The sequence below is a fragment of the Actinia tenebrosa genome, unplaced genomic scaffold, assembly GCF_029948245.1.
Source record: "Actinia tenebrosa isolate PJP-AT-01 unplaced genomic scaffold, QUT_ActTen_1.0 PGA_scaffold12__29_contigs__length_12842862, whole genome shotgun sequence".
Classification (NCBI taxonomy): Eukaryota; Metazoa; Cnidaria; class Anthozoa; order Actiniaria; family Actiniidae; genus Actinia; species Actinia tenebrosa.
Genome location: NW_028292572.1, coordinates 11,049,443 through 11,075,945, shown reverse-complemented (window position 1 = coordinate 11,075,945; position 26,503 = coordinate 11,049,443). Strand labels below are relative to the sequence as shown.

Here is a 26,503-nt window from a genome sequence, read left to right as displayed (position 1 = left end):
GTATGTTGGGTGCCTTGATGAATACTATCGACTGGTGCAAGTCGCTTTGAAAGTTTAGGTCTAGTTTTCGAGAAAATAAGCGATAAACAATTTCTATGATGTCATTATTACGTCATAATGAAAAGGCCGCTTTAAACTAATTTATCATTTTTGAAACCTTTTTAAGGATTAAAATCCTTTCCTGACATTGTGTGAAAAGCGCTTGCAGATCGAGTTATTCAAGACGAAGTTGTAGCCGTTTCAATGCGGCTAGGTGTGCCACATCAAAACTACCCACAGCCTCCTTAAGCCGAGCATATTTTTCGGCTAAGCAAACAACTTTCATAATATTGACTTTCTTGAGTTTCAGCAGGGGAGTTTAACACGTTTTACAAATGATTGTTTCTGCGATACTGTAAACTACTTTCGCTCATAAATTATCCACTTCAAGTTTAGAAGTCATTTTCCCAGTTTACCCCGTAGCAGAGGTTCAAAAAATATAAATACTTCTCTAGAACTCCATAGTCTTATGGTCTTTTTAGCATTCTGCGTTTCTTTCTTCCCCCCCCTTTTTAAATTGATTTTTTTATCTCAAAAGGGAAATACCGAATTAACAACAACCGAATGACAAATTTAAGTACAATATTGTGGTATTTAAAAAAAGGAAGAAAAAAAGGCTAAGGATGCATGACCATAATTTGATAATTAACTGTGCTACATTTCATACCTGTACGTTTATGTCGCAAATGAACAAAACATTAGCCATGAATTTTATTTCTAAGTGAATGCGTATTATATTGTGGCCCACATTCTATATTAATTCAAGTTTCATTACTTGAAACTATGGTTTCGAGTAATGAAAGAAAATAAAATGAAACTCAAATGAAAGAAAATAAAAATAAAAGCCAAGAAAGATATAGAAGAAAAGAAATTAAAAGAAAAACAGAAGAGAATAGAAAAAAGAAGCAAAACAAGCAACCAAACTAATTAAGAACACTCGACATACTAAAGGGAAAAAAGGTAAGATAAAGAAGAAAAAAATTATAATACAAAAATTTTTCCAACGCTGAATTTAGGAGACGCGAGCCAGATAGAACTTATGTGAATGAGGACAAAAAAAATCGATCTTTCATCGCCAAGCTTGGGTTTCCTGTGTATAACTTACCAAAGAAAGCCCAAGCGATTATTTCTTTTCCGCTGACCCGTGCGCACGTGGACTACTTTTATAAGAGTCAAAAACTTTGTAGTTGATTTTGAGACTATTATTCCTTGAAAATGGTCAAAAAAAAATTGGGAAAAGCTAAACAAACCAAGAATAAGTCTGCACGGAATAACAGGAAAGCGATACAAACTGATTTTATAGAAGAAATCGATGATTTTAACGAAGAAGACGAAGTCGAACAAGAAGACTTCGAGTTTTATCAAAATACTGACAGAAGTTTAGAGTTTCTAACACATCTAACCACTGACTCAAATATGTAAGTATACTGACGTATGATAAAGGATTTATTCTGTATTAATAACATTAACTTTTCAGTATTAAAAGGATTGAGGGGTTAATTTATCATGTAAACATCACTCTTGAACACAGCAAGCTTGAATAATTTCTACTGCATCGAATCATTCGCAGATTGCTTATCTTTACCTTCCTAGAACGACTTATTATGATTAAAAATAGATTTGTAAAGGACTGTGTGTGTTCTAATTAAATAATCAAATAACTCCTAACACAGAATGATTTATTATGATTTAAACTAGATTCGTAAATTGTCTGTGTTAATTATTTTTTTGATTTACATAAACCAAAAACCCTGAAGTAAGGTAGGTTGCATAAACAAAGCAACTTAGAGTTCTGAGTTTACAGGGTGGCAAGTGTTTGACCATTTATATCTTTCCCTCCTCCCCCCCTTACCACCCTGATCAAATATAGAAGTAATTGTTATTCAAAATATTATGCATGCCTATAATTTGCGGGGTATTCTAAAGTCATACATTCGGTGAATTGGGGAAAGTTCATTTAATATACTGAGGGGGGGGGGGGGGTGGGGGGAGATGGAGATATGTTGGGGGGGACCAAAAATTTTTGGGACATGAAAGGGGGGGCTCTAAATATTTGTCATGCAAACAAGGAGGCTCTCAATTCACTTTTTAAGCGATATCTGTCTCGTTGTAAACACTTTGTTGGATTGTGTTACGGTCACCAAAAAGTTCGGACATCGTTCTTGGATTCCCATACAAATTCACTGAGTTTAAAGAGAAAATTTAGATGGATTTCTTTAGTTAGCTCTCTTAACAGCAATAAGAAAAGCTTCAATCAAGTTAGAAAAATGATATTTTACTTGTATTTAGAGAACTAACTAAACAAACCAAGTAAATAGTTCATTTATAGTCAGTACATTTGTATGGAAATTCAAGAACAATGTCCAAACTACTTGGTGACCGTAACATGATCCAACACAATTTATTCCATGTGATGGCCAGCACCGAAAAGGTGAATTTGAATTTGAAAATTTTCATGGGCTGTTTGGGTTGGGCTTTGAAAATTAAGTTAAGTCCTAAGGGGGCCTATATAAAAATAAGGTTTTTGAGGAGATATTTTCATTACCCCCCCCCCCCCCCCCCCCCCCTTGGCATATTAGAAAAACTTATTTATTTATTTATGAAGAGAAGGATCAAACATTCTGTGGTAGTAATATTGTTATATGAAATAAATGCTCTCTAATATTTATATTTATAAATGCTTATGTTTTCAGAGAAAATGGAGAAGTTGGTAGACAAAGAAAAAGAAAGAAAATAATAGATAAAGAAAATGAAGAAGACTATGAAAAGCAACCTCGTTTATCTCAAGAAGATGCACTTGACCAACATGTTCTCTTGCCAATTAAAAGTCAAAAAGGAGTCATTCAAAGACTAGGGAGTAAACCAGGTAAATCAAAAAAATAGAAATGTACTGGGACCGTGGAGCGAGTTTTGAATTGGGGAGGAGAGGCGGTTATATTTCGGAAATCTCTTCCAATTACTGAGTTTTATACCAAATACAAAATAAGCTAGTAATAACAAAAATGAGGGGGGCTATAGCCTCTCAGGCCCCTAGCTCCACGGTCCATGATGTATAGTTCCATCGTACATATATTTCTAGGCGATGGGAATATATAAAATTGAAGCCTTTTATCTTAAACTGTCAAGGGAGACAAAAGATAGTTCAGATAGTTTGAGTTACTGTTATAAATACTGGAACTTTGGTTAAGTTAAACAGACTCAAACAAAGAATATTTAAATTTAAGGGTTTCCAGCTGAGTTCTGGTATTTTTAAAAGTTTGTTTTGTAGAATTTGAGACAACTGATTTTAAACTGGGACAAAGGGTAACAAAAACATGTTAATGGGAATTTTGAAATATTCAATTTTTATATATAGCTGAAAAAAAAAGGCAAATCCATTGGAAAAAGGCTTGAGTTTGAGATAGCAGTGAGTTAAAGAAACTGGTATATTTCTTCAGCTTCACAGGATGACAATGAGATCAAAGCCACTGAAAACAAAGAGAATAAAGAATCTGAAGGAAAGAACAATGAAGCAATGCCTATGGAATGTACTCCATTAAGTGTAATTGAATTATATGCAAGACGGCAACAGAAGCTCAGTCAACGTAAAGTTAGGATTGCTGAACTGTCCAATGCTGTCATCCAAAATCCAGAAGAAAATGTATGATTTGTTTACTTTTGTGTAATTTTTTTTGAATTTTTTTGAATTTTATTTTAAAGATAAAGTACTTTGTATTTTGGGCCCTGACAATATGTATCTGCGGATATTTTTGAAAACAGAATCTTTTCTTTGCAGATTAGCCTTAAGTCCACATGGATCTGTTTGGCTTAAATGATTTGAAAAAACTCTTCATGCAGTGGAAGAGAATTTTTCGAAAACAGAATAAAAAATTTGTTTTCAAAAATATCCAGATATGGATTGGGCCTTAGAATGATTTATTTTGATAGAACCTAGCCTACAGTATACCTTTTCCATTAGTCCAAAAATATCCTAACACTCCCAAATAATAAATGAACCAATTTTTTATTGCCTAATATTGTTATGTGTTTTTATTGTTGTTAAAATAGGTTCCACAGTTAAAAGAACTTTGTTCTTATTGTGAAGAAAATGATGTTGATATTAGGATTACCACCAAAAAACTGGCTATAGTGTCCTTACTTGAAGTCTTCAAGGATATTGTTCCAGGGTAAGTTGTAATGGAGATTTTTGAAATAGAAAACTATATAAGTAGTAAAATTATGTTTATGATGAGAGAGAAAATATATAGAGAGAAAGGGGGGTGGGGGGAGTGGGGAGAAGAGGTTGGCTGACAACCTTTTGAGTCAATACAAATTATTAGGTAGAGTAAGAGTATCTTATAAAAAACTCTCTTCTCATTTGTTTATATTAGTTATACTGTCCGCTTACCAACTGAAAAAGAGAAAGAAACTAAGGTAGGTATGGCAATTTTAATATTAATCAAATTGATATTTAAAGAATAAATCTTTCTGGCATGGGCGTAATGTTTTCCCATAACCACATGTTATTCTCTTGAGAATAAGATTCTTTGTTCGAGTTGTATCTGTATTCATGTGTTTTCTGATGTGAGACTGTTAAACAAAGAAATGATACACTAGGGAATGACAGGTGGTCTGAAATGGGAAAATGTTACACCCAAGGCAAAAAGGTCTATGATTAATGAACTACATCTAGAGGCCTAGGTTGATGTAGGATTAATGTCATCCTTCTTGAATACAAATGTAAAAATATTTTAAAAAAATAGTTGTCAGATTCTCGGGAGGGGGGGCATGTCCCGCTAACCCTTCCTAGATCCTCAAATGATACGTATGTAAATTGTTGAAAAGGGAAAATTAAGATATAGGATGCTCTTCAGTGTTTTAAAGTTATACTTCATATTATAATATTATATTATATTTGGTATATTATATGGCTTCTGTAGGTTTCCAAAGATATCAGGAAGATACGGGACTTTGAGGAAGGGTTGTTGATCACTTATCAGAAGTACCTACAGATACTAGAAAAGATGGCACAAGGTAGTGTAGTTTATATCCTGTAATATGATATTATTATTAAATTTCTCAATGCTCAATTGTACGAGAAGTTCCTGCAATTTCTTGTTTATAATACTCAACAAAATTGAGCAATTTGGGATTTAATTGTACTCTTCTTGTCCAATCAGAATCAAGTAATAATTTTGTCGAGTGTATTACAAGTCATATTATGTTTCCTGTAGGATCTTCTGTAGGATCCTCGAAGAAACGAAGATCAAATGGAGATTTTAGCAAAAATCACTCAGAGGTATGGTCATTGTACTTATTCTACTGTGTAATGTCAGGGCTCAAAATAACGACTGATCTCTTTCTGGCTAAAAGTTACTGGTCAAAATGACCAGAAAGGCAAAGATTTTACCAGACAAGTCCCTGTTCTGGCAGGACATTGTCCGATGTCTGGCCTGCATTTTTTAAGCCCTGACTGTACTTTATGACTAGCTGACAATGTGTTAATCAACACTCAGACAACTTTTGGCTAAAGTAATAATATCTTAGTGAGTGAGCATGTGAGTGAGTGATACATTTGCATATTCAGACCTCTCACAATAAATCGTTTCTATGCTTGGTGTGCATGTATTTACAATTTAAAAAAGGTAAATTCAGTTATTTTACTTCAGTAACACTGAGAGTGGTTGCCCAATTCTCCTGAGCCATGGGCTTATGTGTGGAGTGCTTGAAGGTGCACACTTTATCTTCTCAGACTATCAGTGCTCTTTTTTATGGGCATTTAAAGCTAAAGCTTCACAGGACCGAGAGAGAATTCGAAACAGATGCAGAGGATCCTAGGGATTGAACCGTGGACCTCTAGCTTGGAAGGCCATGCACTAACTAGTGCTACATCTGCTCCTATGAGTTTTGCCAACATTTTATTGAAATCACAAATCTCTTTACAGTTATGATTTCTATTGGCTATCCTGAATATTAACACGTTGGATACTATTTATTCCAGGGTTTGGTGCAGTTATCCATCCAGTGTATGTGTGAGTTACTCCTAACCCTGCCACACTTTAACTATCGTAATAACCTTATCACGGTATTAGTACCATGGATGAATGATTCCTCTATGGATGGTCAGGTACTACATGTTTTGTTGTACAGTCTTTGCACCATGATGTGATGGCAGCCATGACAGGAGGCAGGAACTATGGAATCTGGTCTAATCTGATTTGCATGAGAAAGAATTCAGTTTCCCAGGGGAAAAAGACTTTATTGTTGTACATCCAGTCATGGCTGCCATCACGTGATGGTGCAAAGCCTACATATATGTAATCTTTTTATAGTGTTGGTCTTGAATTATTGAGGGGTGGGGTTGGGTGGGGGGATTCAAAAAAGAGGAATGGCTATTGACGATTCTTAAAAGTCACGTGATGCGGGCTTAACCTCGAATCCAGGTGATATTTGTTTTTGTAAGTGTAATTTCCACTTTTGTTTTCTATTTTAGGAGCGAGGCTAAGCCCGCATGCACGTGACTTTTAAGAATCGTCAATATATTTTGTTTTATGCTGTAACAAGGGTGGGGTCACCCTAAAAATGACTAGCCAGTAGCAAGGGAGATGAGGTACATAGGTACATTTAAATTATTGTTACACCACTTTCGAGGGGCCAGTCACCTTTTTCGCTAATGTCCAGCTTGGAGTATCAAATAATTTTAAACCCAGTACAACTCCACACTCTTACCCCCCTGTTACTTTTCAACTATTCCTTTATGTGCAAAAAAAATTGTGATATTATTCCAGTATGTTTCCAAGATTTCTAGATTCCATGACTTTATTCAAATTCAGTGGTTTTTTTTATTTCAGATTTCTAAGCTCTGTTGTGAAACCTTTTCCAAACTTTTCAAGCAGGATAAAGTTGGAGAAGTATCTCTTGAGGTAAAATTAAGGATATTAGAGAGTTTTAGATTTACGTTCATGGCAAACGTGAAACGTCAGTTGACCAGTAAAAAATTCTTTTAAATTACTGAAAAAGAATTGCAAAAATGTCCAAGTAGCACAAAAACAAAAGAGTATTTGCGCTTGGTGAGAAGGTTTGTAAAAGGTAAAGTAAAATACAGGAAAACGATGAAAACGTCATGTTTGCCATTTGCGGGGAGGAAAAAAGTCAATCTAAAACTCTGTATTGAATTTTTCTACAACCTGCCAGTTATTTACTAGGTTATGGTGATGTTCTTTATTCTATATATTCTTTAGGTAACTAAAGTGATCAGCAAGTATGTGAAAACTGGAAGCTATAAAGTCAAGCCATGCGTAAGCTAATAAATAAATGAGAATTATTACTATCAATTTAGTCCTCCAATAACCTTAAATAGCCAATCTTGGGGGTTTCAGATTGGTGCAGATAAAATTGATAAATGTGAACATAATTATAATGTAGGTGTCCTTTCATGTGAGCTCACCATATTCTCTACCATGGCCACTCCAAAAAGGGTCCTTAAGTGTTCAATTGTTTAGTGAAACATCTGACTTGGGAGTCTCAAATCAGTAAAGTTTTTGTTTTGGAAGGGGGGGGGGGGGGGAGGATAAGAGTGGATGATAGGGGAGGTAGAGGGAGAAATACCTTTAAAAAACAGTGCAGTTTTTTGTGGGGGGGAGGGGGAGGGGGAAGGGGGTGAGGGTAAGAGGGGGTGATAGGGAAGGTAGAGGGAGGAATATCTTTGAAAGTGCATAATTCATGCAAGTTGAAAACACTTCCATCGTAATTAACAATCAACAATTATTACATTTCTCTCAATATATATGAATATCATGCTTGATATGGCTGTTCCAGGTGTTGAAGGTGTTTCTGTCACTAAAGATAAATGACATGGATGTACTGTCGTTAAGAGAAAGCAAAGAAGAAACCAAAAATGACAAAATGAAAGGAAAAAATAAGAGGGATAAAATCATGAAGGCAAAGATGTCCAAGAAGGAAAGAAAGGTGAATCATATTGTTTTTATTAAGAAAAAAAAAATTGTTAGTTTAATGGACCTTTTTCTCAAGGTTGCATTGATGAAAACAAAACTGAAAACTGCAAATTCAGGAAAAATTGAGAAGACAGTTTTATGTTTAAAGAGGAGACTAATGGATTTTATGAATTCTTATAGAAAAAAATTTAATAGTAATGTATGATAATACTCAGATCTGGTATTGTGACCCGTTAAGTTCCTTGAATTTGAATGTGCACGCAGACTTAAGAAAACTGTCTAGTATTGGTGTAAAATATTGCATTTAACAATTATAATTAGTATTAGTAATTGTTTTTTAGAGGCAAAAAGAAATGAAAAAGCTGGAAAAAGAACTCCAGGCTACACAAGCTGTTGAAGGACAGGAGAAAAGAGCAAAACTGGTAACTATTGATTAAAATATATTGAGTATTTAGTTTTGTACAATGTGATTGGTTGAGCAATCATTGAATCTGAGATGATAATCACTGCTTGAGCGGTGATTATGAGGTTTTCTCGCAAAGTTTTCCAGAGTGGAAGTAAATGTTTTTTTATCCTGAATTTTGTCTTTTCTCTGATATTCAAGTATAAAATTATGCTAAAACAATTATTCACCTCAGGCAAAGTGAATATGGGAAATATTAACTTCATTACTTGAAAACTTGTGGTTTGGTAAATATTCCCCAATATTCACTTCACTTTCACTAAATAATAATGTTGATGGGCTACCTGTGCCATCAAAATAACAGGTAACCCATAAAGACTTGACGATTTTTCTCCTTCTAGCAAACTGAGATACTCAAGCTTGTGTTCGCAACATATTTCCGAGTGCTGAAGAACAGAGCGCAGTCATCTCTACTGTCTCCTGTTCTTGAAGGGCTGGCCAAGCATGCTCATCTCATTAATGTGGATTTCTTTGCTGATCTAATGACAGCATTACAGGGACTTATCAATAAAGAGGTATGATGTTATAGTAGGGGGTGACAGTTGATCACAAGTAAACAGATGGATCTGATGGTTAGGTTTGGTGTTGTGATAGGGTTGTCAGTCAATACATCAGGGCACGAAACTAATGCTCGCAAACTCGCAAAATGCGGGTGAAATTTTGTATTTAGTGAGTGACAAAAAATTTAAATAGCTAAGTTTTGCGATTATGACCACAGTCCAGAAATTGAAGGACTGAAATGTTTACACCCTGCATCAAGTAAAGCTTGTTATTCACTGCATCCGATCACAAGTGATTTTGAAATTTTTGCTGAGATCATTAGTTATTAGGCAGGGTTTGCTAGTGGGTTTAAAAGTGTTGGTGGTTGTCAGTAGGGTGTAGGTGGGTTGTCAGTAAGGTGTTGGTGGGTGGTCAGTAGGGTGTTGGTGGTTGTCAGTAGAGTGTTGGTGGGTTGTCAGTAGGATGTTGGTGGGTGGTCAGTAGGGAGTTGGTGGGTTGTCAGTAGGGTGTTGGTAGGTTGTCAGTAGGGTGTTGGTGGGTTATCAGTAGGGTGTTGGTGGGTTGTCAGTAAGGTGTTGGTGGGTTATCAGTAGGGTGTTGGTGGGTTGTCAGTAAGGTGTTGGTGGGTGGTCAGTAGGGTGTTGGTGGGTGGTCAGTAGGGTGTTGGTGGGTTGTCAGTAGGGTGTTGGTGGGTGGTCAGTAGGGTGTTGGTGGGTTGTCAGTAGGGTGTTGGTAGGTTGTCAGTAGGGTGTTGGTGGGTTATCAGTAGGGTGTTGGTGGGTTGTCAGTAGGGTGTTGGTGGGTTATCAGTAGGGTGTTGGTGGGTTGTCAGTAAGGTGTTGGTGGGTGGTCAGTAGGGTGTTTGTGGGTTGTCAGTAGGGTGTTGGTGGGTTGTCAGTAGGGTGTTGGTGGGTTGTCAGTAGGGTGTTGGTGGGTTGTCAGTAGGGTGTTGGTGGGTTGTCAGTAGGGTGTTGGTGGGTTGTCAGTAAGGTGTTGGTGGGTGGTCAGTAGGGTGTTGGTGGGTGGTCAGTAGGGTGTTGGTGGGTTGTCAGTAGGGTGTTGGTGGGTTGTCAGTATGGTGTTGGTTGGTTGTCAGTAAGGTGTTGGTGGGTGGTCAGTAGGGTGTTGGTGGGTTATCAGTAGGGTGTTGGTGGGTTATCAGTAGGGTGTTGGTGGGTTGTCAGTAGGGTGTTGGTGGGTTGTCAGTAGGGTGTTGGTGGGTTGTCAGTAAGGTGTTGGTAGGTTGTCAGTATGGTGTTAAATGATCTGGTAACAATTAATGTGGAATTAACTGAATGTTCATATTTGTGACATTAAAGGAGCTTTCTGTTACTGACAAGCTAAACTGTGCTTTAACAGCCTTCAAGATTCTCTCTGGACAAGGTTTGTAATCAATTTATTATCAACTTATTAATTCCTTTGACATTCTTGTAACACTTGTTAACTTTTTTGTTTGCAGGTGAAGCACTGAATATTGATCCCAGAGGATTCTACTGTACACTTTATACAACTCTTGTACAGCTAGATGCAGGTATTTTTTTACCACTTTCAGATCTCTTTCAAGTTGTTCAGCCAATAAGAAAATAAATAACTTTTTTATCATGAGATTTGTTGTCTCTTTTTGACTGAAGGTAGGGATACACCAAGAAATTTTAAAATGGTTGTTTTTTAAATGAAAGTTTTTTGAAATGAAACTGTTTGCATTCTTTAGGTGTGAATAATGCAGATGTTTTAACTGGTCTAAAGTGTTTGGATGTTATGATGAAGAAAAGAACAAAACAGGTATAATGTCTACCAGCTAATGAACAGCTATTATTTCATATCCAGAACTAAAAATAAAAGCTGGTCAATGGTCAGTGCCTGGCCAAAATTGGCACTTGGTACAGTCCAGCACTTCTTAGGCTGGTTCTCTTGATTGATCACATTTATCAGTCCAAATGTGGCCAGTTGTCAGTAGCCCTTCATATTATTTAATAGCAGCCCAAACTTTAAGATTGTACTCATTTTTAAATATATTTGATTATTCTAATATTAATGTTTTTAATTCCAGATACCTATTCAAAGAGTTTCTGCTTTTGCAAAGCGTCTGTCCACAACCAGTTTACATGTGATGCCCAATAGTACACTTGCTCTTTTAGCATTTGTCAGGATATTCTTACAGGTAAATAAATAGACAGCCTAGTAATAATATCTTTACTTTGTATAATGTTTCCCAACTTCTTGGACCAATTATTTAATTTAGGACCAAACAAAGTCAGAGTGATTTAAAAAAAGTGAAATAACTGTCTAGTCCAGTCCCTTGCTAAAATTATACAGTCATTTATCTAATAGCCTAATTTTCTGTTTAACCGTTTAAATTTTGTGTGCAATAATTATTATTAACGTCGGATTTTAGTGTTAATTTTCATTATGAATAATTATTATATGTTGCAAAATAAAGATTAGTTGATTGATTGATCATTTGATTGATTGATTGTTTGGTTGATTGATCATTCGATTGATTGATTGATTGATACTTTTTCAGCTGCATCCTCGATGTCAAAACTTGTTGGACAGTGAAACAATGGGAACAGGTGCATTCAGACCTGACTTAGATGACCCAGAGCTGTCTAACACAGACAGCACTACATCATGGGAGCTGTCAAGTTTAACAAGCAGACATTACCACCCTACTGTCAGAATGCTAGCGGGACATGTAGTACAGGGTTCATCAAGCAAAGGGGTTGGTTCTACTTTAACACGAAAGTAAGTTGAAAAATAAGTTGGAACAAAACTAAAATGCAAAACCAGTCTTAGGGTATTCTCATGCTTGAGTGCTTTTCAGTTAACATACACACTGTAGTTGGTTGTTAAGTAGAATTGGAACCAAGCGTGGTGTAGTTGTATTGCACTTGTCTTTCACCTCTTGGGTCTCTTCTTTAATTCAAGGGTTTTCTCCAGATTTCTCCACATAAAACCTTCTAAGTTAGATTCTAATTCAAATTGTGAGTTAGCCATGCCACAGCTTTAATCAGCCCAGAGGTTGTTCCAGGATATTGATAAAGTTTTAAGTCTTTTTATTGACACAGTCGTTTATATTGAAGGAAAAATTTTGAACCATAACCATAAAATTTCAGGGTCATTTACGGTATCAGTTTAAAGTATTTTAAGTAGATCTAATTTCTTAATTCATGTTTTCTAGGCAACCAGAGGAACTATTCAAAGCCTTTGATTGTTCAGAAATGAAACTGAATCCAGACATGTCAGACATCACTATGGCAACCAAACATGCAAACAAGAAGACAAAAATGATTTTCAATGATGATAACTGGAAAGATTCATGTATTGAGGTAGCTGTTAAAAATACTACAGACTTTGTGGTTAAGACTGAACAACAAGTTCAATTCAAATTTTCATCTCTAGACAAGAGGTAACTTTATCATGTTTGATAATATACTTCACAAGTTTGTATATTTTAATAAAACAAAGCTATTCAACTTTTATTGCTCAGTGCGTTGTATATTATATTTTTATTTATGATTACTTAAATATTCACTGCTGTCCTATTGATAAAAACAATCCCAGATTGTGTAGTTCCAGGAAATATCCATTTCCACCCATGGAGGAAAGTGGAAATTCTGGAAGAAAATTGGAAGTTCCTGGTGGAAGGGGGGTACTTTTACAATTCCCTCCTTGTTAGGGGCATTTTCTGGAACTACACATTATAACTTTTATGGATTCAAGATAAGGACCAGCTGGACTTGTGTTGGCCTGGGATTTTGATCTATTCCTTGTCTGCTCAGTAATACTAAAGCTCAAGGACAGGAACAACTAACATACTTTAAGACGCCACATCTTTGCTTTTATTCTGTGGAAAATCAAAATAATTCTCATAGGCATGTTAGATAATACATTTATATTTCGATACACTGAGTAAAGATCAAAATTTCAAAACTATAGTTTATATTAAGCAAAGTTTATTTAAAACTGATTTATACAGGAAGGTATTTAATGACTGGTCTACGTAAGTAAGGAAAGGGGTGCCCAGAATATTTCATATTCATGGTAAGAAAGGATAGTCCATAGTTTTCAACCACTTTTAAGTGAACTCTTAAAACTGAACTCTTTCCAACTCCGGCCCCCTCCCTCTCCCTCGTGATGAGTCCTGGCTATCAATAAGAGATTTTCAATTGTGCATATTAGTGATTTCACATTTCAGACCATGCGTCATTCTCTTGAAAATATGGTTCTTTGAGTTATATAACCATTAAAGAAAGAAATAATACTCAAGGTGATGATGCATGGTCTGAAATGATAAAGCATGCTCAAGGAATGAGATCTATTGATATACATATTTTTGAATATGCAATCATTAATACATAATCCTAGACTTTCCTTAAAACAATTTTATGTTTTTGTTCAAACGATAATATAGCATATAAACAGCAAAATACTACTGAGAATAATAATTAAAGTTTATACAATTTTTGTACAGTACTACACAACAATTAGAGATTTTTGATACAGTCAAGGAATGCCGCCCACATTTTCTTTATTAATGGCATGTTTCTTTATCAGCGGCACCAAAATGTCTTGAAATAAATGCCAAAATTTTAGGGCAATTTTTTAATATCTAATTACATTTAGTTATTCAGATCACCTGGAATATTCAATTTCTATAGTAGTTTTATAATAGTTTTTTAAGAATATCAGTCGAATCCTTGCCAGTCACTATCATCTCTCTCCTCATCTTTTTCTATTGCTATGCATTTTATATTTTCTTTCAGCATTGGGGTGCCTTTTTTAGGACCTAGAACTCTTGCTTTAAGAGTAATGTGGTATTCCTCCCCTTTGGCTTCATTCTTTAGACTGAACTTGTCTGTTAATAATCCTTCTTTGTGGCTGTCTAATTGCAATGTGACTTCCTGGCCTTTGCCGTCATCTGACAATAAAAACCAGAAGATAGAGTGATTTAAGGCCCTGTTACATGTTGAAATTTTTAGCTGAAACTAGTGTGCAAGGGTGTTGTGAGACAAGTTTCATGGGGGTGTTACACAGCACAATTTCCCTCCCACACAAAAGCCAAATGCTCAACCAACTGAGCCAACTCGTTGGGGGCCTAACCATTTACAGATGTAATTGCAATAACAAAGGCAACACCTTCTCTTCAGTTAATTTTTAAGACCCTGAGTGTTGAAGATGTATTCCTGAACATCAACGTCATCAAGGGTAGTCAACCTCCCCCTGCAGTCCACCCTTAACATTCATTTGATAGGTGTGTTACACCCCCTGAGTTCAAAGGGATTCCAGCAGACTCTTAAACAACTTACCAAGTGATTTTACTTCACAAATGCAAAGAAAAGGACTCTTAGTGCTATGAGTAACTATGGCATTTTCAGCTACTGGTAGAACACATTGTATTTGATATTTGTGTTTGTATTGTAGAAACCCAAGGTGAACTTCCACTCCTGATTTGCCCCTTTTGCTAACTTGGATTTCAGTATTTAAACCAACATTATCTGGAAAATGTACATGGTGGTCATGGTGGGCTGTGGAAAGAGACAACATCAATTTAACAAATTCCATAACACAAAAAATTATAGGAAATTTGTTTTATACTACAAAATAAAAAGCAAAAAGTCTGAAAGAAAAACAGTTTCTAGTGCTCTCTTGCTCAGTGTGCGAGCGATTTGTAATCTGTTGACACAATTTGCTGATATATCTTCTTATTTACCATGGCTCTTGACCAATCAGAAAGCGAGAAAAATTACATTGGTGAAAAAAGGATATTATAATTGAAAATAAACATACAAACTAATAAATAAATAAATCATATGAAAAAAGTAACCTGATTAAATATTAGATATTAGAGTGAAGGCATTACATTTATCAGTGAAATAAAACATATTATCAAACTCATTAATAATTCATGCGGAAAACACAACAGAAAATCACGACCGTGAAGAGTGTTGTAAATCTGATACCAAACTGTGTTCATTTGCATAAACTTTAAGATGGATTTTCTTCGCCAAATTCACTTTAATTTTGAAAATTTTAGTGAAACACAAAGGAACTAACCTAGACGTTTGATAAGTCAAATACAGTATTCATGTCCGTGTTGTATCAGATATACAATCACTCGGCTACGCCTCATGGTTGTATATCTGATACAACACGGCCACTCATACTGTATATATTACCTAGTCAACGTGTGATAGTCAAATAAACACAAAAGATAACAATGGGATTAGGTTTAGTGACTTCACTATAATAAAACAAGAAACTTAGGCTTGCGAATTTCTTGTACATTAATTCTGTTAACATAAATTTAGCAAATGAAATAATGAGAGAATAAATAAATGCAAGCATATAAACATATTTAATCAAATATTATTGTATTTAAGACCCTGAGTGGTCCAGCCGGAACTCAAACCACAACCTCACACACAAAAGTCCAACTGAGCCTACCGGTTGGTGTTCTAACCATTTACAGATGAGATAAAAAACCACCTACCCTGCAAGCAGAGTCTCCTTTTACCTTGTCTACAGGGCGAGACTCTGCTAGCAGGGTAGAAACTACCAAATTGTATCAGTTGAATATCTATTTCATGGGTTTAGTGACTTCACTTAAGAAGAAACTTTGGCTTGGGAATTTCTTGTACATTAATTCTTTATTAATATAAATTTAGCAAATGAAAGAAAGAGAGAATAAATAAATGCAAGCATATAAACATATTTAATCAAATATTAACTAATCATCTCCCTAAATTTCTCATTATCGCTCTCCCCAATAAATATAAAATATTAACACACACACACATATATATGTATATTATATATAGCCCAAAACCAAAAGCCACATACTAAAAATCCATGCACATACATTCAAGATATGATATGCAAATTAAGTGAATTCTGTTGTCAGATCAATAAATTACTTAATTATTAATTACTTGGGGAAAAAAACAAAATTCAAATTGTGCGGGTACTTGGATATTTTCTTGATTTAATCAGCCTTTAACTTGGCGAGAGTAGGTTGTCATTTTGAATACAAAATTTATGATAACAATATAATAACTTTGCTGACAGCGAAATTGATGTGGATGAGTGAAAACTTCAAGGTTTTTTTGAATATATTATTACACAATGCTTGAAAAACTAATATCTAGGAGCCAAATTAAAAATATGTGTTCAAAGAACATTCATTTTTAATTCAATATTTGTATAATTTTGAAAATTACACAATTTTTTAGATGTTTGTCTAACTACCTATTCATACATGTATGAATTATAACTACGAGGCTGTAGCCACCACTTGGACAATGGTCCAGTTTTAAAAAAAAGATGGTCCTGTTTTTTTATTCACTCGTGTAATAAACATTTTTACGAGGGGGGAAATAGTTCTGAAGGTGAAAAGTGGTGCGGTTAAAACTTATCCTTGTACTCCTGGTGCCTATGTGAACTAGGTGAATATCTTTTTCCCATCGTGAACTAGGTGAATATCTTGGAAAGAGCATTTATTTAAGTCTTTAGACTAGCTATAAACACATAACAGCTAAATATGCCTGCATAATTTTGACAAAACTTAACTTAACTTGATAGAAATGATAAGTGGAAAAATAGGAAAGTGAAGGGTAATAATTTTGATTCATAACTATGGATCTTCTTCAGTGTGTTGTTAGTATAGGAGCATGTGAATTTAATTACAATTTTTCATTGACAGGTTTTTCGGGAGAGGGCCACCATTTCTTGCCACTATTTTTGACAAAAATAGTGCCCCCCCTCTCATTAAATACTGACGAGCCCCTTGGAACTTTTATTAGTATCCAGAGGAGTCGTTTATGATTGGAATATATGTACAGTAGTACAAAAAGAAACGAAGTAATGCGAACAACTTTAATGTTACAACTTTACTATTTTATTGACAGCTTTGGTTTTCAAACGGCTGTACGTTTAATGAAATATCCGGGCTTGTCCGACAACTCAAATAGCCATTTAAAAAATACGATTACTTTTCAAATCTCCTAGCGATTAAACAATGTTCAACAGGAAATGTGTTCTCTCTTAATGCTAAAAGTTCAAGGATTAATTTTCAAGGGACTTGTTTTGTCAAGTCTTAAAATCGGGCTATTTTCGTACTTCCTACAAAACTTTATAAGGGCCATATGCTAGTATGAAGCGTGCAAAACTTAAATTAATTAGAACCAAATATTTAAATCAGGATTCCTTCGGCATCAATTATTTTCGAGAAGAATATTCTTTAAGCTTATATGATGGTGGCATGATTCAAGGCACGTGTTCAATACAAAAACTTTAACACAAATTTGCTTTGAGAAACAAATCACTTATAATTCCCTAGAGTGCTTGATAATGATCAAAACAAAGTACAACCGCCCCAGCACGATCGCCGTTGCGTGCTTTCTCACCCAAAGCGTCGATTTTACATATAAAACAAATTTTATGACCCTTAGCATAGACGTTCGAATTCACAACGAACTTTTACTATGACATGACTAAATCAAGTTTGTTTTAAAATCCCATCTTTCTAAAAATGAACTTGTGCAAGAAGCATATCGTTTTATCTTCGTAAGCAATGATTAATATAAACGGAGATTTAAGAAAGAAGGGTGTAGAGAGACTAAAATGAGTATAATTAGCAGATGTGTTGAAAACACGGATAACGTGAAGAACATGACACAAGCTTACTTGGGCACGCAATAACAAGAAAATCAAAAACTTATCCATAAAACCAACGATCGCCCAATTATTCAAACATTTAATAAAACTAACTTACCATCTTCCTCGTCGTCGAAGTCGGGATTGGAATGCTCATGTTCAGCCATAGTTTTGTCGAGGTATAAAAATATGATAAGTTTATTCCTCCTTCGAGTTTTGCCAATGAATATTTGATGGTGAGCCTGTGGTATCTACTGGTCATCGGTTATCCAAATCAGAAGGAACGTTTGCACGTGAGGAAAAGATTTGTTGATAAAAACACAGAATTTAAAGCTTTTTTATAGCATTTTTAGACAAATTAAACTATTAGTGACACAGAGGAAAGATATTTTGTGGCATAAAGGATATTTATTGACGCAGAGATGCAGCACGACGAGGTAAATAGAATATTTTTTCATGCTTTTTGATAATCCAAAATGGCCGACGACATGTTGAAGATATGTTGTAATCTTACGCCTTGAAATAGAAATTCATTTGATCTTATACCTTTTCCTGTTTACTTTTTTGATCTTCTAGGTTATATGGCAAGTCATAAATCAAGGGTTCTGTTCGTTTAAAGTAAAGTAAGTGGATAGGATGTTGTCTAACACCTGTCTATATGCTAGATAAGGATAGCTTGTGTTTGTACAGGCTACCCAAAATAGCGCCAGACAAGCTTATGTCCAGATAATATCTTGCATCTGAAACCTTTAGAAATGTGATACATGTATAAACAGGAGTATATAGACTGATATGATTAGTTCATGGGAGGGGAGGGTGGGTAATAAAGGGTTAATAAAATCAGAGGAAAAGAATGGAGAGGCTTTTCATTATCTTTCTACAACATATGCAGTGCCATTGAATTTATATGAAGATATGGCACATTCTTTCTTTTAATTTGCTTTGATTATGACGATGGTGATATTAAATGATAATGATGACATCTTTTGATGATAATGACAGAGATGGAGGATGATATTAATATGATGATGATGAATCATTATAGTACTGGTGACAATGTTGATGATAAAGGAGATGATGATGATAATGATTAAACATTATACTACTGGTAATGGTGACGATGATGATGACGATGACAATGATGATGATGATGAAGTATGACACTGCTTTTGATAATGATGATTATTATTATCAATATTATACTACTTGTAATGATGATGATGATGATGATAAAGTATGACACTGCTATTGATAAATATGATGATAATTATTACTATTTAATAAAAACTAGTGATAAAATCTCCTGTGGGATATCGTTAACTTGGTGAAAATAACATGCAAACCTTATGGAAGTATTGATGATTTTTTATTTCCTTCAGAACTGAAACAAAGAAATTTTGTCGTAATGAGTACAATTCAACAGGCTTGTGTAATCGGCAGTCTTGCCCACTTGCTAATAGTAGATATGCTACTGTAAGAGAAAAAGATGGTAAGAATTCTAATGATCATTGTTGGATTTCACTGGACGTCATTTCCTGTCTAAAAGTTTTTCATAAAATTCTTCCTCAACACCACATGGTGGTCAGTATTTAGCCACCATTTGAAGTTGATTCCGAGATTCAAACAAAGACTTTTAGCTATTTGAATGCAAGCAATTTGATGATTACTCACAGAAAACAGAGAATGATTGGCAACTATTCACTTAGAATGCAGAGTATAATACCAAGGCCTTTTTTGGAATTCATAAAATACACTCATGTTCCTTGGGTTCGTTTACTCAGGGTTTTGGATGTATTTAGAAGCATAGCTTCATGATCTTTCAGCGTCAAAGCATTTCCAAATACTGACAGTAATTCCATTGACCTTCATTGGAGCACAAGAATATATATACAGTAACACAAAATTGAGACTTGAGTTTAAAAATGGGATATTATGTTATTTATATATCTAGAATTTGTTTGGGGGACTTGTTTCTACTGTGCTACATGCATTGTTACACTAGGAAGAGGAGGAGGGAGGGAGGGAGGGAAAAAGTGTTTTGTATGAACCTGAAGACGCATTTATTGTATCAATCTGAACATATTTTTGTGTTCTTGACTGTTTTAGGTGTTTGCTACTTGTATATTAAAACCATAGAAAGAGCACATTCTCCTGCCAAATTATGGGAAAAAATCAAACTTGTCAAGAACTACGAATCTGCATTAGCACAGATTGATAAACACCTTATGTACTGGCCAAATTTTAACATCCATAAATGTAAACAAAGATACACCAAGATTGTCCAAGTAAGAGTTTACTTAATATAAAATTATCTTGGGAGTAAACTAAATTGAGCTTTTTTATTATATAAGGTATACTGTAATACTGAATAACTTGAACACCATCCAATACGACAGGTATACCTTACTGAAGATGCAGACATTAAAACATATGTTGTTGTCATTTAAGGATACCTTTTTTTTACTTAAGGATACCTTTTTAACTACACGTTAAGTTTTCAACATACTACATGTACATACATTTTATGAGATTTTTTATTAATTATTATTAAAATCATTAACTTATCTATAAGACCAATTCTAATGTGTTAACCACTCCTTGGTTGATGGCTTGATGACCCAATTGATAAGGCAGCCAGTTAGCATGGGCACTGAAGATGGTTGTCACCAGCATCTTCAGTGGATCTTTTACGTCCGCCTTATACAGGGTTATAGAGTGAAGACAGATGGGGCCTACGGTTTTAAGTCCTTGTCCGAGAAGACTTGAAGGTCTAACCAATTGCAGATGTAATTACAAAGGCAGACCCTGAGTGTTGGTCTGGCCGAGGCTTGAACCAGGACCTTTGGCACAACAGACCGACGCTCTTACCAACTGAGCTAACAGGGTGGCAGTCAATAAAACCAATAGTTTATGTTTAGTTCTATTTCCAGTTACAGTTGAAACTCTTGTAACTGACCACCTGGGAAATATAAAAAGTGGTTGTATTGTAACTGGAAATGGTTGTGTACAAGAGTGGTCACAAGGAGAGCTTTGACCGTATTTAAAATGAACTATCTAACTTATGATTATTGTATTCTTTTGCAGTATTTAATACGCATGAGAAAACTCAGACTTAAAACAAGGTATTCAACCACGTTTAACCTATTTAGTATAAAGTATTTATGATAATGCATTAATGATTATTATTAATATCTCATGATTATTGATTTCAGTAAGAAACTTGTAACTGTTAATAAAAAAGTTGAACGACGAGAGACAAGAAGAGAGGTATGACATTGTATAATCGCACCTGTTAATTGGAATCAAGAATAGGACAGAGGTGGCAGAGCAACCTAAAAGGGGGCTAAGATAGAGATAGAGACTAGTATTGGAAAAAGGGGGGGGGGGGGGTGGGGGGGGGGGGGGGGGGGGGGGAGGGAGGCAAGAATGGAAAATATAAGAGACTAGTAGGGGGAAAGGGAAAAAGCACCCCTTCCACGGCCCATGTGGGATAGGTGCAGAGCAATTCCTTCCCACTAAACCTTACTCATGGTGTGACAATGTTTTCCCAATTGAATGTGACAAACCTCTAAGAGAATGAACAGCTATTGTTTTGAAACTCATCAAGATATCATTGTCATTCCTTTCGTATCCTTTGAGATACTCATGAATTTTTCAATCGTCATTCCTTTCGTATCCTTTGGGATACTCATGAATTTTTCGAAGAGTAAGAACAAAAGAAAATGAATCCTCTGGAGATTTGTTATGCCGAATTGGGAAATCATTGTCATACATGAATAAGGTTGGTTCCTGGACTCTGCATCACATTTGTGTGAAGTTTGTTAGTTCTCTCCCTTGTTTGAAGGGTTTTTCTCTGAGTTCTCCATTTTGCTTCCGATACAAATTCAGGATTGGATATATAGGATATTTGGATTTTGGATGTCTAGGTTTAATCTCCCTGGTTTAAATAAATTTTAATTGTAAATTGTAATTTTTTCCCCTCTTGTGTTAGGCAAAAGCATTGGTTGCTGCACAGTTGGATAATGCTATAGAAAAAGAACTACTGGACAGACTTAAACAAGGAACTGTAAGTATCTGGGTTACCTGTGGTTTTTCACAGGAAGCCCGACCTATGATACTCAGTGATGGCTCATTTGATTTGAATATTTTTAGCAATGTTTTCAAACCAATTATATTCTTTTAGTATGGAGATATATATAATATTGAAAAAGAAGCATTTGAAAATGCACTTGAAAAGATTGAAGTAGAATCAGAAGATGAAGAAGATAAGGAGGAGGAAGAAGAAGAAGAAGAAGAGGTATTTACGTAGCTATTTGTATTAATTAAAATTTGTATTTCAAAGGTTTGTTATATAAACCTTTTTATTTTGGGTGTAATATTTTCCCATTTCATTCAAAGTGGGTGTCATTCTCTTAAAAAAAAATTTTTTTTTTTGAGTCATATCCATATTTATGTCTCTTCTCATGCGCAACCGTTAAAGAAAGAAATAGTACTCAAGGGAATGACACATGGTCTGAAATAGGAAAATATTACACCCAAGGTATAGGGGTCTATTCTATGCTGTGTTTAGCAAATGACCAAGTACCTTGATTTATCATTCTTGATGCTGAAATACATTTATACACTTGGGTATTTCACTTTCCTGTTTCCGATCAACCTAGTCCTAAACAGGGATATACCCTAAAATCTATTTTTCTTACCATGTGTTGGGTCACTTAGGAATTATATTGTATGTCTGAGTCACATCAGAAAGGTATATGATCACATTGTGCTCTAAACAAATGACTATTACAAAGGTTTAACCAGGAATTCCAGGAAAAGGGGGGTTACCGTTACTAACAATGGTACTGTGAAATTTGAGTAAAAGGGGGGGGGGGTGACTATTACAAAGGTTTTACCAGCAATTCCAGGAAAAGGGGGGTTACTGTTACCAACAATGTACTGTGAAATTTGAGCAAAAGAGGGGTGACTAGTTACCCCCTTTTACAATCCCTGGATCCACCCCTGAAGGGGTTAATGATGGGTGGTCTGTAATGGGAAAATATTACAAGGTTTTTATTCATTGTACCCTGTCCATGCCAAAAACCAGAGTTTTTCAAACTTTTATGAAATGGGCTGGTATAAGGAAGACAGAAAAAATAACCATTTTTTTACTAGGAGGAAGAACCAGAGTTTGTCGCTGAGGATGAAATTGAAGAAAGTGATTTAAGTGACATAGAGGTAATATATGAAATCCAGAAAGAAGACCTAACTTTCCATTCAGCAATTACATTTCAATTTTGTAATGTATTATCTTTTTGGTTCGTGAACTATGTCTGGGCTTTGTGGCTTGTGGTATAACAGGGAATATCCCACAAGGCACTTGTATTTTCTAGTAAACACATGAACCTTCAGGCCAGCGGGTTTCCTACAAAAATATAAGTGACATGTGGGATATTCCTTGGTGTTATAACAAGAAAGCATTGTAAAACGATTATTCCACACCAATCAGTGGAATACTATTAAATATACGGCAGCTTTCCTTTGAGGAAGTGCAGGGGGGATAGTGGTAAGATTGCTTGCTTCTCACCACTGACCCAGGTTTCGAGTTCCAGATTCAGTGTCGTATGTGAGTAGAGTAAGTTTCTTGTTAGTTCTTGTTCTCTCCTGATTGCTGGCAGGGTTTATATCTCGGCTCTGCGGTTTTCCTCTCTCCATAAATATCAACTTTTAAATTCCAATTTAATCATGGAACGAGGGCCACAGGTTTGTTAGCCACTGGCACTACCCTTTTGAAAACAATGACTGTTTAAATTTTTTTTCATTCTGATTCATTGTAGTTTCAGTAGAGTGAGATAAATTCTTGTCAAATTCAATTTCCTTTGACCATATATGGTTACAACAATATGGCTTCATTCATTCACATGAAACATCTTTTGGAATTTTTTTCCTCCAGGACTTTGAGGTTCAAAGTGAAAGTGAGGAAGAGGAAGAAGCTGAAGAGGAGAAAACATCTCCTTTGAAAAAGAGAAGAAAGGCTAGAGTAGAAATAGAATATGAAGAGGAAGTCAATACAAAGAGGACAAAACTTAAGACGTAGTTCTTGATTCCTCGTAAAAATAAAAATACCACATGGATGTCTATTTTTAGACTCGTGTGTAATAACATGTCATTATGCTGTAGTTGGTTTCATTCTGTTGGTGAAGACACAGCTAATATCTTATGTCAGCATAACTGCAGTGTATAAGTAATTCATAATAAATGTATAAATGTACATGACACATATTGTATCAGCACAAGTTACAGACCCCTTTCAACCCTTACAAACACTTTTTCCAATGGAATGTGTGTCATTTTGCTATAAATTGTCTATTGCTATAATGGAATAAAAAACGACCCACTATTTTCCTCTATTTATTACCAATTTTATTGGTATATGCTATTGTTTTCATTCTAAGTATTGTATTTTAATATAAGGTCAACTGCTTGTGCTAGGTTGTCAACTATATCTTGGATTCAAAGCTACTGTAACAGGAAATAATAAAATAAGCACTTTTTCCAATGGAATGTGTGTTATACATTTTGTTATACATTGTCTATTTTTTTGTATGCCTTGGATCTGAAATAAAGTTGAAAGAGTTCTATAGTGGGCACTGCCATAATGGAATAAAAAATGACCCACTATTTTCACCTATTTATTACCAATTTTATTGGTAAATGTTATTGTTTTCATTCTAAGTATTGTATTTTAATATTAGGTCAACTGCTTGTGCTAGGTTGTCTACAAATGCATCTGGTTTCACTGTAGGGTGATTTTCATCTGATATTCTGGAAACAAAAAACAAATATCTATTCACAAATTAAAAAATTTTTAACTTAAAATACATTATGTTCATCCATTCAAAATACAGACAGTAAACTAATGAAGATAACCAATTAACTATTTAAGGGGTTGTTTTCCTCTATTTATTTTTAATGATTTTCTCAAGTTAATTGACTCAAAAGTTATATAAGGAGAAAAACAGTCTTTAGATTTTTTTGTCACAGGAAATTCAATTTCTTTTCACAAGTAAAGGAAAAAAGGATGAATGTGACGAGTGTTTTGTCATACAATACCTGAATTTTCCAGTCCTGACTTGAACTCCCCTGATACCACAAGCCTGTGCTCCTCCAACATCATTCAAAATATCATCTCCAATCATTAAAGCCTGCAAATATTTTTTGAATTATTAGGGAATTAAAAATCAAACATGACAGGGTCTTTGATCCTAAGGTCGCATTATTCATACTTGGGAGGGGAGAGTGGGGGTAAATATGCAAAGTGAGAAGTCAACTCACCTCTTCTGTAGAAACTCCCATGGCTTCAAGAGCAGTCATGAAAAATGTCTTTGACGGCTTGCCAACTATTTCTGCTTTAACATCGCAAGCATACTGAAATATTAGAAGTAGTGCTGTTATTCTATGATGTAAATCACTATAATTCTGAAAATCAATAGCAAATGGTTTTTTTCTTTTTATGCCCGCTATATTTGCTATACAGGTACATGCCGCCAAACAGGGTATGGTTTTCAGTGATTCTACTCTGGAACAGGGTATATAAAATTGCACTCACTCTGGGACAGGGTATATGAAATCATGCTCTCTCCTCTCTGGAACAGGGTATCCATTTTTGCACTACCAGAACAGGGTATGATTTTCAGCGATCTTGCTTTGGAACAAGTTATGAATTTCAGCGATTTTACTCTGGAACAGGGTCAGGGTTCAGTGGGCTTAGAGGAACATACCTACCCTAAACAGGCAAGAGTACCCCCTGGGCTTTTATGACAAAAAGATACAAGAAACTTTGCATTGAAGTTTTGAAATGGTCCTTGAGAGTACCACTAAAAAAGTGGAGGAGGAGAGGGGATGGGGGAGCAAAATTGTACTGTCGCATTTAATTTAATAATCTAATCAAACTATAGCATGCCTCTAAAGCCTTTGTGAAGGGACCAACATCCAGCACCAATTCACCATCAGTTTTGTAATATTTTCTGCAAGAAAGGATTATATACCATACTTGAATAATATTTTGGAAATTTCATAATTTCTTTGCAGACCTTCAGATAAGGAATTAGTGATCTATAGAGCTGCATATACTTACCCATATCCCATAGAAAACAGAATGGGATCTTTCATTTCCAGCAGAGCTCTAAAAGCCTTGTTCATGTTCTCATAGTAAAATTCTTGAGCAGCGTCACCAATCACAACACAGTTAGGGTCATTACAGTTGATTCCATCAAAGTCAGGCCTACCCCCTGGGTGGATAAGCAGATGGGGTCGAAGATTTCTTTTCTCCAGAATAAACCTTGTTGCAGGTGCTGGTGCAAACAGTTCACTTGACAAAAGCTTATAGCCAAACTTGTTCAGCTTGGCCACTAGTTCTTCTCGGGTGCATTGCGTCTCATTTGTACAAAAACGTACATTCAGACCAGATGATTTTAGTCTAATTAACAAATAAGGAATATAGAAATATGTAGCTATTCAGGAATTGTATAAGTCCAGGGGGATGGAGACAGGCCACTTAATTTCGTGCAGAGGAAAAAGGGGAAAATTGTATAAATTTATGTAAGGATGCAGAAGAAACGTTTCATGGAAGGGGTTATGAACGTAAAAGTGTAGAAAACCTTATTTTTATTCCTACGCCAGCCTCCTTATTTTTGTCAACAACAATGAGCCGACAGTTATAAAAAAGTCAAACAGAAATTAAATAAACCAACAATTTCTTTACCGTTGCACAGCATCAACAGATCCGGGTATCACTGTTCCTCCTCCCTGACCTGAATTATAGAGAACGCCAGAAATATCTAATAAGATACCACGGATCTTATTGTCCAGCCATTTTGGTCTTCCGTCCGCCATCTTGGATTAGTAAAAACCGAGAAGGACAGGTAAC

At 35.2% G+C, this 26,503-nt stretch overlaps 4 protein-coding genes across 5 annotated transcripts; 2 read left to right on the top strand and 2 right to left on the bottom strand.

The window, feature by feature from the left end:
- The first annotated feature begins 1,189 nt into the window (after window positions 1-1,189).
- LOC116304548 (nucleolar complex protein 3 homolog) lies at window positions 1,190-12,417 on the top strand. The gene is made up of 19 exons (XM_089028020.1): window positions 1,190-1,457; window positions 2,733-2,905; window positions 3,477-3,679; window positions 4,087-4,205; window positions 4,410-4,452; window positions 4,959-5,052; window positions 5,253-5,317; window positions 6,020-6,145; window positions 6,870-6,941; window positions 7,260-7,316; window positions 7,837-7,986; window positions 8,315-8,395; window positions 8,778-8,951; window positions 10,257-10,320; window positions 10,397-10,468; window positions 10,649-10,719; window positions 10,988-11,098; window positions 11,462-11,682; window positions 12,119-12,417. Exons 1-19 carry the CDS (start codon window positions 1,255-1,257, stop codon window positions 12,348-12,350), a joined length of 2,331 nt encoding a protein of 776 aa, XP_088884146.1. The 5' UTR covers window positions 1,190-1,254; the 3' UTR covers window positions 12,351-12,417.
- Window positions 12,418-12,756: 339 nt separating this feature from the next.
- Window positions 12,757-17,828, bottom strand: LOC116304549 (adipose-secreted signaling protein). Its single transcript, XM_031714298.2, has 3 exons — window positions 17,711-17,828; window positions 14,247-14,465; window positions 12,757-13,858 (listed from the first exon to the last, which is right to left on the bottom strand). Exons 1-3 carry the CDS (start codon window positions 17,757-17,759, stop codon window positions 13,626-13,628), a joined length of 501 nt encoding a protein of 166 aa, XP_031570158.2. The 5' UTR covers window positions 17,760-17,828; the 3' UTR covers window positions 12,757-13,625.
- A 43-nt stretch (window positions 17,829-17,871) lies between these two features.
- Window positions 17,872-24,161, top strand: LOC116304546 (protein MAK16 homolog). 2 transcript variants are annotated; one of them, XM_089028019.1, is made up of 10 exons: window positions 17,872-18,029; window positions 18,169-18,215; window positions 18,972-19,081; window positions 19,699-19,877; window positions 20,677-20,714; window positions 20,805-20,859; window positions 21,584-21,658; window positions 21,776-21,889; window positions 22,753-22,812; window positions 23,528-24,161. In XM_089028019.1, the coding sequence occupies exons 1-10, from the start codon at window positions 18,015-18,017 to the stop codon at window positions 23,669-23,671; spliced, it is 837 nt and encodes a 278-aa protein (XP_088884145.1). In that variant the 5' UTR covers window positions 17,872-18,014; the 3' UTR covers window positions 23,672-24,161. The 2 variants fall into 2 exon arrangements, with proteins under 2 accessions (XP_088884145.1, XP_031570155.1); XM_031714295.2 differs by having other exon boundaries at window positions 22,750-22,812.
- Window positions 23,973-26,503, bottom strand: LOC116304547 (phospholysine phosphohistidine inorganic pyrophosphate phosphatase). Its single transcript, XM_031714296.2, has 6 exons — window positions 26,339-26,503; window positions 25,712-26,053; window positions 25,538-25,601; window positions 24,910-25,002; window positions 24,688-24,779; window positions 23,973-24,399 (listed from the first exon to the last, which is right to left on the bottom strand). Exons 1-6 carry the CDS (start codon window positions 26,467-26,469, stop codon window positions 24,306-24,308), a joined length of 816 nt encoding a protein of 271 aa, XP_031570156.1. The 5' UTR covers window positions 26,470-26,503; the 3' UTR covers window positions 23,973-24,305.